This window comes from Choloepus didactylus, assembly GCF_015220235.1.
Source record: "Choloepus didactylus isolate mChoDid1 chromosome 26 unlocalized genomic scaffold, mChoDid1.pri SUPER_26_unloc2, whole genome shotgun sequence".
NCBI lineage: Eukaryota > Metazoa > Chordata > Mammalia > Pilosa > Megalonychidae > Choloepus > Choloepus didactylus.
The window spans coordinates 1,223,246-1,232,869 of NW_023637615.1; the positions used below are offsets into that span (position 1 = coordinate 1,223,246).

Below are 9,624 nucleotides of genomic sequence, written 5' to 3' on the forward strand. Positions count from 1 at the left end.
CTGTCTTGCTGTCGTTCTTCGTGTCTCTTGTCCCATACCATTCTTCCCTCGCAGGAGTTGGAGCCTCGGTTGATCGTCCCGCGGGCCGGGACAAAAACTAAACTTATCCCTTTCTTACACATACCCCCAATAGTACCACCTCCACCAGGGTCCTTACCCTACCCCGTTTATCTGGAGGGAGGGCCCGCCGGGAGGCCACCCGTCCCTGCCAGTAGTCCAAGAGCATCAGCAACAATCACCGCACCAGCCGGCGCCGCCGCCCGCACCCGCTCCGGCGCCAGGGATCGCACCCGCCGCGCCTCACCCCCAGTCCTCATCCCAGGTGCCCCCCCAACAGAGCCAACACCCGCATCAAATGCCACCACCCGCAGCGGTCGCCCAGCAGGTGATCTCGCCGGAACCGCCCGCTGTCAATGATGGCCAACAACAGCAACCGCCCCCGCCGCCCAAGGGCGCCAAGGAAACCGCTCCCGCGGAGCCCCAGAGGAAAAAGGCGCCGGGACTCACCAACGTGGAGGCCAGCTTCAAACCAGACATTGGCCACAACAAACTCCAGAAGCTCTTCTTCGAACAACTTTTAAACAGATAAACAATTAACATGTCACCCCAACAACCTCTTCCATCATCTGCCCACATTTAAAAACCGTGTAAGAAAAAAATAAAACCGTTCAAAGCACGAATTTCCAACTAAAAACTTGTCTCTTTTTTTTTTTTATTTGGATGAACAGAAAGGGGGGTGGAAGGGAGGGAGACGGTGGTTCTCTGTCTGCAGCGCTAAACCAGTTTTTTAAAGAGGAAATCCAGCCATTGCAGCTACTCCGGCGGCCACAACCAGGCGACCCAGCTTCTTCACTTTGGTGGGGGTTGGGGTGGGAGTAGTAGTATTTCTTTCGGGATCCTTGGGGTCGCGACTACTGTAACCTTCTCCCCGTAAGATCAGCACGCAGTCCTCTTCGAACTGCCGGCAGCGGGCCGGTTTCGCAACATATAGGTAAAAGACGGTCTGTGAGACAATGGCGGTTCCGGCGAGATCACCTGCTGGGCGACCGCTGCGGGTGGTGTGTCAAATGTCACAAATACACCATATAAACATAAGCCAATCCAAAAATGAAACCGTCTACGATCCTAAAGCGGCCCTCCTCATCTATGCCCGGACAGGTGTCCAGGCTCTCGTGGAAGTACACAGCAAAGGCCACGACCACAAAGACCCGCCCCCGGTTTGCTGACTCCACATCCCTACTCAGTGTCGCCAGGGATTGTGTGAGTACCGCCAGGGGGTGCGCGCCTTTTCTCAGCGCTCGCTTCAGGTCTGCGAACGTGAGATCCTACTCCGCGATGATCTCGCGCAGCGCGGCACAGGTGGTCTCTAGGGCCCTGCCGTTCACCTCCCTCTGTTCCAAACATCCCCCCAGTATTTTTTCCACACAAAAGTTAACCTCAGGCCTAGTAAGTTTAATAAAATTGGGCGCCATATTTGTTTGATGGCTGTAAGTAGTGGTTTAAAAGCCACCCAGGGGCTGAAGGTAGCTTAGAGCCCGTCAGGCTACAGTTGCTCACTGCGTGTGGTGGACATGTCCCACTCCGCACTCATTATGTACCAAGTAGTGATCTCGAAAGTCCCAGGGTTTTCGCAAATATCCCATGTTATGCCATGGCATAGTGGTATGTTATTTTCTTCCTGCCCTGCACCCTCCAGTTCCCCCAATTCCCCCGCATCCTCCAATTCCCCAGGTTCCCCCAATGCCCCCAGTTCCCCCCGCACCCTCCAATTCCCCCTTTTTCCCGGTAAATATCACAGAAAAGATAACAAGTTTAACCTTTTATTTCAGAGCAACTTTTTTCCCAGTGTCAAATGTCACAAATACACCATATAAACATAACCCAATCCAAAAATAAAGCCATCTACGATCCAATTAAAACATGTAAACAACTTAAAAATTCACTTTACATAAAATTGTTCAAATAAAACCATTCTGAGGTCCGAGTAACACTTTCCCAGCGTTAAATGTTACAAAATCAAACAAACATAAGCCATTCAGAGGTTCCTCGGAGTTCAAGTAAAAAATCTACAAATTCATCATATAAACATAAACCAGCCAATTCAAAAATAAAAACATCTACGAGCCAATTAAAAACACACGACCGCCTTAAAAATTCACGTCACATAAAAACTGTTAAAATAAAGCCACTCTGAGATCCTTCACAGCCCAAGTTAAAAATCTGTAAAAAAAAAAAAACAAAAGATAAAGTTAGTCAAGTTTCCAGTGCTATTATCAAATGCCGATTACAACTGGAAGAGATACATACATTTACCTGAAACCAATTTAAGGTGTAAAATAGGGGACTCTTAAAATGGGAGGCAGGGATGTAGTGCTTGTGTAACATAAGATGTTGAATTATGTTATGCTTGTGCAACATGGAAAACATACAGAATATAGAATTATGGATTGCTTGTGTAGCAGCAAAGCCATTAGAGGGGTTAACTAAAACCTACGTAAGAGGGCTGGCTGATCTACACGAGGTGGCTGACTGAGGAGATCATAAAAAGTTTAGTGGATGGTATAAATTTCTAGGAGAAGCTAAATGAAGAGAGAAATAGAGGGGTACAAAAAGGTTGAGGTTTTTCTAGGTGTCGGAAATAAAACGGTACCTGTAAGGGAATAAATGCTCACTGGGTTCTGAAGAGGAGAAAATAATTTATTTACGATCTTGCAAGATAGGGCGTCCAGCCAAACACGTGGTTGGCTGGCACACCAGAGGAAGAGAATGGCGATCTTCAAATCGGAATCTGTAACAAAGGAATAACTTTAGCTTTCACATAGAGACAGCATGGAATAAGGGAAATGGAGGCAAAACCAGTTTAAACAAGCCCCATGATAAAGAGAAGAATCTGTCAGCCCCTTATATGGAAAAGTAACCATGGTTACTAGAATGTAAAGAAATATGAGGTAAAATAAGAGGCAGGAACTCACAGCAAAAAAGAAAAACTTTTTTTAAACTAAATGAACTCTCTGGGATAGGCTGATCAGTTCCAAATCTCAATAATGAGCTAGTTGGCTCTCTGGGATTGGCTGTACAAATTAAAATCTCAAAAGATGAATTAGTTAGTGTTCTCGGATAGGCTGTAACCTCTGTAGTATCCAGTCAATGGGGAAACAGGGGAGGGACTTGCGAATTAGGAGTAGGAGATTTAAAGATGGCCATTCTCTTCCTCTGGCGCGCCAGCCTGCCACGTTTGGCTGGACGCCCTATCTTGCAAGATTGCAAATAAATTCTTTTCTCCTCCAAAACCGAGTGAGCTTTTATTCCCTTACAGCTACCGCTTTATTTCCGACAGTATGGATTTGGGGGAAGAGGGTGAGGACGGGAGGGATGAGGAGAGGTTTGGGGGGCGACGACCGCGGCTTGGTGCTTCAGGGATTGGACCTCCGCTTGGAGATTTGAAATGCTTTTGGTGAGCGAGCTCAGGTTCTTGTACAGAATGGACTGCTCCCCGGGAAACATGGCCCCGTCTACTTCACCTTCTCCTCCCTCATCTGGGCCGTCAGCATCTCTTTTCCTCTTATTGGACCCATGCCGGGTAGAGTAGCCCCCGTACCCGCTATAGCCCCCGCCCCCGCCGCCGCATGGGTAGATGTTGCCGCACGGATGGAAGTTGTTCGGGTGGACCGGGTTGCTGTGCGCCAGAACAAAGGGGGACGCCCCGAAGAAATTATGCAGTTCTGGCGCCAGCCGGGGTGGAGACGAGAAGGGCGGTCCTCCGTCTGATTGCGACAGGGGAAAGTAACCGTAAGGGAGGTGGGGTTGCGGCTGGAAGCAGTGTACAGAGTGTTGCTGGTGGGGCGGAGGCTGGAAAGGGAAGAAAGGGGCCGGGCGTACGGGTAACCGTAGGGACCATAGGGGTCGCCGCCGCTGTACTGCACTCTGTTGCCGGGAGGAGGGGCCGCGGCAGATCCTCCCTGCCGGAGATTTTCCAGGTTGGTCTGGAGCATGGTCACGAAGGTGGCGCGGGGAACACTGATGGTCTCCTCGCCCCCGGTGCCCGCGTTGCCACTACCCCCCGCTCTCATGGCAGTAGCGGTAGTCGCTCCGGGAGGATGAAGATCAGGAGTTGGGGGACGGGGAGATGTTGGATCCGTGAGAGACTTCCCCTCCTCGCTGGCCTTTAAATATGTTAGCTTTTTTTTGATTGCGGCCACGTCTTTGTCTGCCTGTAGGAGCTCCAGTCGGTTCCTGATGAACCCCGCGTCTACAGCTTTGGCCAGGAGTGCCTCAGGACAGGCAGTGAAGACCGGCGCGGGCACTGAGGCGAGGTCCACCGCCTCGCAGGCCTCAGTGACCTTTTTAATCTCACTGGAATTGAGGGACTCAAACTTGGAGAGTACCCAGTTGAGGTTCCGGCCATAGACTGCCACCGCCCCGCGGCGCCTGCCCAGCGCGCAGATGGTTACACGATGAAGGAGGGCCGGGGGGGGGGGGGGGGGGGGGGGGGGGGAGGGAGCCCCCGCCTCGTCATTTTGCTGATGGACTTGGGTTTGGGCTTGGGCGACTGCATCTGCTAGGCCGTCTGGGCGCACGGACGAGAGGGAGAGCTCCGGAAGCCAGGCGTGGAGCGTCTCCACGATGGGGTCGGTGGGTAACTGCGCGCTTGGGGTCTGTGCCACACTGGAGTTGGGGAATATGCGCGTGACCCAATCCAGGAAGTCCTCTGAGGTGATGACCCCCACGAAAAAAAGCCCATGGTTCACCCAGACCAAGCCCAGGGAGACGCCCACCTCCGCCTCAGGGAGGTGTTCTATGTTCAGGGGGATGGGCGGCGGTAGGGAGAGGTATTTAGAAAGCAGTTCCTTGTCGAGGACCAACACCAGCATGGATGTCTTTGGGGCGCACGTATGGCGGGACAGGCGTATGAGCGCGGGGGTGGAGAGCCTGATGTGGAAGGCTGTGTACGGGCAGCGATTAAATACGCTCACCAGTCAGGAGCTCAGATACCTGCACCTGGTGCTGTGTAAGATGTACGGGCTGTGTCTCAACGTATACTTACTTCGGGAAGCCGTCGCCAACGCGGGCAACCAGGACGACGTGGTCTTAGGCAGGAAGGTGCCCCGCGAGGTCTGGAAATTTATCTATGATGGGTGTGTGCAAAAAATGGGTATTACGCACGAGATGCTGGTAGAGCAGGCTAGCAGTGCCGCCCTGTGGCTCCGTCTTAATTCCAAACCCGAGCTGCTGGCTGGACTCAGCAGCTACATCCTGCACAGGCTCGGGGTGAGGGTACCGGTGACGGTGGCCCCTAGAAACCTCAAAGATGGAAACTACCTCTACACCCTGGGGGGTGTCCTTCCCGGAAGGTTGCTCATGGTGATTGGATACTGCCTGTTACACGGGGGGGGAGGGACGGGGAAGAACCCTGGGTCAGGGTTTTCTCGGGGAAGGGTTTCATCCTCTATCTGATGTTAGCAGGGTACCTCAGGCTCCATAAAACTTTTCTCTCAGAGGCGACGAGCGCTGGGTATCTGGGGCCGGTGGATGTTGTCTGTGGGGATCGGAGATGCATGCGGGGAATCCCGGCACAAGAAGGCGGCGGCGCGGAGGAACAAAAGAAGGCGCAATCGGATACACTTCACTATCTGTTTATTTTCAGTAACAGCCACTTGTTCTAAACCACAGCCATGGTTGTTGGCAAAAAGCCCAAAACAACAAAATAAAGTCTGTCATAGTCATCATGCCCCGCGAACTGTGCTCTGATGATTGCTTGGGCCGCCGCGGTGGGGGAGGGATTGGCTAGGAGGTTGGCGAGACCCGCCTCTATGGACATCCTCAGCGCCGTCCTGGCCTGGAGGAGGGCAGCCGGGTCCCTGAATGAGAGTGTCTGATTAATGATCTCGATGAGTTCATTGAACTTGGCACCACTGAGTTTAATGACCTGGGGCGCAGAAGGACTCCGTTCCAGATCCATCCTGCTCTCCAGGGCCAGGAGGGTAACTCCAGGAAAAAGGGCTGATATGGGGGCCTGTGGATTGTGGGCGAGGGAGGGGGCGAGATAGTTGCTAAACAGGAATGATGTCAGTTGCCCCCCTTTAAAGACAACACGGCCAGCGGACTGTGATGGGACTGTGGTCCCCTGGGGGTTTTGAAAGCGGCTCCCCAGAAGGGATGGCATGTTGAGGCGCCTAGAGGAGGTAGCAGTGAGCTGGGCCGTTTCCAGAAGCAGGTAAACCACCACTAAGCATTCCAGGGCCTTCAGTCCCACCCTGAGGTTCCACTGAAAGGCCGCGAACGGGGGAATGTCTGGCCCAAAAATACTGTTAGTGATTGTGTACACAACATCGGGGGGGGGGGGGCTGAGTCTGGCCGGGGAACGGGGTAGATTTTGTGGAGGGAAACATGTTATATTTTTTGAGAGTGGTATAGATTCTATGTTTGTTAAAGAACCCTGTCGCGTACGTGTCCCCCCTCTCCAGGGGCGCCATGGAGGCCCTTTGGCTGTTTGTGGGGTATGTGAAGTCAAATCCCAGGTTCACGTGATCGCTTTGTTTGAGCTCGGTCACCAGGAGCTCGAGTTTTCCCTCCAGGTTAGCCAGCAACTCCTTGTGCGTGACGGGTAGTTCTGTGCCCGTTCGGCTGGCATAGTAGCCATTCAAGAGACACAAGGCGGCGTTAGTGTCAGAGAGGTGTCTCTCGTCAGAGAACCAGTCATCGGTGGCGGCAGCCAGGGCGGAGGTCACCGTTTGCATGAGCTTAAGGGACGTTGAGTTTTGGAAGTTGTCAATCCCGCGCAGCCCTTTGGGGAAAACCCGCCTCTGCATGGCTACGTTTGTAAAGTGGGAAAACCAGGGCCCATAGCTGGGCTAAGTGTGGGGGTCTGTTGCCAGCCATGGCGCGTAGCCAAACGAGTTAGAGAGTGCAGTGTTTTAATATGCGTTAATACCACCCCGAAATAGTACTGTCGGGCCCGGGACTTTGCCTCTCGGATGGGCGGTGAGTCACCGCCCCGGGCCCTTCCTCTTTAGCCCTGCCAGCCTCAACTTGTCAAACCACCAACTCCCGGAGCCTCCGAACCCCGGGCTCCGGCTCGGGCTCCGCCAGGCCCGGGGAGGCCTCCAGGCCCCGGGGACTCGGCCAGGCCGGGTCCCCGCTGCCCCGGACCCGCCGGGGGCGGGGAGAGCGGGCGGGGCGGGGCGGCGCGGCGGCCCGGCATGGCGAGCAGCGCGCCCAGCATGGAGCGCACCGGGCCTCCCCAGCCCCCAGGGTCCAGGTGAGGGGTCCCAGGGGGGCCGGGGGAGCTCCCGGCAGGCTCCGCTCACTCCAGATTACCCAGGGGGCTGCGCGAGGGGGGCTAGGGTCTAATTTGGGGTTGGGGGTCTCTCCGCGCGCCTCGCTTCCCGGAGATGACAGCTGGGGTGGAGCTGACCCCGTCTCCCCGGTCCCGGGTCCCCGGGTCCCCACCCTCCCGGGGGTCTCAGGAGCCCTGTAACAGTTGCAGGGTGGCTTCCCGGGCCGGCCTCTCAGACTGAGTTGGGGGAAACTCCTCCTCACCCCTGGGAAGCTTCGGCGTTTTTATGGACATGTTAGGCACTGGATTTTCTTGACATTTTGGTTTGTCAGGGGAATTTGAGTGTTTGGGAAGCATATAAGGCGGGTTGCTGGTTCGGCCAGTCGCAGACCTTCTTGCCTGCCAGGTTTACCTCTTCGGCTGCTTTTGGAGTTTACTACACATACCTACTGCACGGTTTTTTTACACGAGTGGATGTAGTTCCAGGGCCCCGTGGGGCCGGGAAGCGGATAACTACTGCACCTTGCCCTGACCCCCTAGCCGGGCAATGCCCGGTAGGGAATAGGAATTTTACACCCGGCCTAGTTCCAGGGCCCTGTGGGGCCGAGGAGCGGATAACCTTGCCGTGCCTTACCATGGACCCCTAACCAAGCGGCGCCTTACCATGGACCCCTAACCAAGCGGCGCCCCACACAGCCAGCCTAGTTCCAGGCCCGGGTTTACAGCCAGCCTAGTTCCCCGCGCGAGATACCCATCGGGTATCGTTAGTTAGGAGCTGGCACTCGCCTCACACCTGCCCGCTGCCATGAACATCTCTGCTACCTTTCCCGTAGGCCCTTGGGAGATCACTGCATGCGGGGGCATCTTTCACTTAACCAACTACGCCGCAGTCAGGCAGCAGAGTGGCAGCACATCACTGCCGTTCCAGATTGTGACACTTCCCTTCTCCGTCCAGCAGATGGTGCGAGACTACGCCTCCTTCGGACTTCTCTCCTCCTTGCTCGAGCTGGAGCCATTCACCCGCGGCGTTGCCGTGCTCCTCCCGGTCGCGCGGAAAACAACTCATAGGGGCGGCTGTCCCAGCAACACCCTCGCAGTGAAAGTAGTGCCCTGTTACCTCTTTGACTACCACAAACACATCACCTTCTCGGTGTGGGGCTGTGAGTCATCCTCAGAGATCCCCCCACGGACCATAGAAATGGCCATCCTGTGGGTCAGCCCAGTACCCCAAAACAGCCTATGCACTTACGTCTCCCAGGGACAGGAGGACCCAGATGCCCGCAAGTATGAGGACCTCGTCGTCCCAGACACAAAGTTCGCCCTCTTACAAGAGGGCCAGGATAACAACAGCCTCGTCCTCAGTGGCGAGGCCACCCAAGTCGCTCCCCAGACCTACTTCCTCCACTTTCGCAGTACAAGAATCAGTCGCTTCTTCCAACTCTTAGATGCCAGAGTTACTAACCTAGGTAACAAAAACACCATCGCCCCTAAGAGCGTCTCCCTACACTATCTACCCGATGCAAACATGTTTCGAGCAACCATCAAGATCATGGGGAATGTGCTGCTGCAAGACAGCCTGTGGGTCCAGCTGCACATCTGCACCAGCGGAAACCCCTCAGAGATTATACTCCATAAAGCCAGCATACCCCAATCCTCATCATCCCAGGGAGGGCATTTTATTCCCCTTTTTCTGGAGAAGAAAAAGGTCGTGAAGCCGGGAGAATCGACCACCTTCAGAGTTATAGCCTGTTTCCACTTGGGACAAAGAAAATCTGGGAAAACCCCTGCTCTCTTCATAGCGGGCTTGGAACAAAACCAGACAACGATCGTGCAGCCCACCGTTTGGCTACCCAACATAAGACTCCATGTCACCGTTACCAACAACAGCCCCAAATTACTCATCCTCAGGAAAGATACCCCGGTAGCCGCCGCAGTCCCCCTATATTATACTGACAGAGACACTCCAAGTGAGCAGACTCCAACCCACGGGCTCGTGTCCTGTGACCTAGACCTGATGAAGCTGGTGTGGGAAACAGCCATCATTGAGACGGGAGAAGGAGGGATGATATTTTACCCAATGCACATTAAACTCCGAGAACTGAACACCACGGATGAACCCATGGACCACTGAATCGCAGCAGCTTCCCCCATCCCCTCCCCTCCACCACGAACATCCCATTCCCAACCCACCCCCCTCCCGCCCATGGATGTTGATTATGAAAAACATAACAAATAAACTTAGTTCAGTTTTTATTCCGTCTCTAGTGTTTGCTCTGTTGCTACATGATGCTAGCTCTCTGATTCATGGGTATCTTCCTCCTTGGGCTCCAGCAAAACAATATCAACGT

The 9,624-nt window shown here is 54.4% G+C and overlaps 2 protein-coding genes across 6 annotated transcripts; both read left to right on the plus strand.

The window, feature by feature from the left end:
- The first annotated feature begins 4,497 nt into the window (after nt 1-4,497).
- Nucleotides 4,498-5,763, plus strand: LOC119525787. Of its 5 annotated transcripts, none has more exons than XM_037824576.1 (2): nt 4,498-5,361; nt 5,461-5,763. In XM_037824576.1, exons 1-2 carry the CDS (start codon nt 4,624-4,626, stop codon nt 5,746-5,748), a joined length of 1,026 nt encoding a protein of 341 aa, XP_037680504.1. In that variant the 5' UTR covers nt 4,498-4,623; the 3' UTR covers nt 5,749-5,763. The 5 variants fall into 5 exon arrangements, with proteins under 5 accessions (XP_037680504.1, XP_037680505.1, XP_037680507.1 ...); XM_037824577.1 differs by having other exon boundaries at nt 5,464-5,763; XM_037824579.1 differs by having other exon boundaries at nt 5,497-5,763.
- A 1,114-nt stretch (nt 5,764-6,877) lies between these two features.
- Nucleotides 6,878-9,507, plus strand: LOC119525764. Its single transcript, XM_037824556.1, has 3 exons — nt 6,878-6,884; nt 7,014-7,258; nt 8,232-9,507. Exons 1-3 carry the CDS (start codon nt 6,878-6,880, stop codon nt 9,405-9,407), a joined length of 1,428 nt encoding a protein of 475 aa, XP_037680484.1. The 3' UTR covers nt 9,408-9,507.
- The last annotated feature ends 117 nt before the right edge of the window (nt 9,508-9,624 follow it).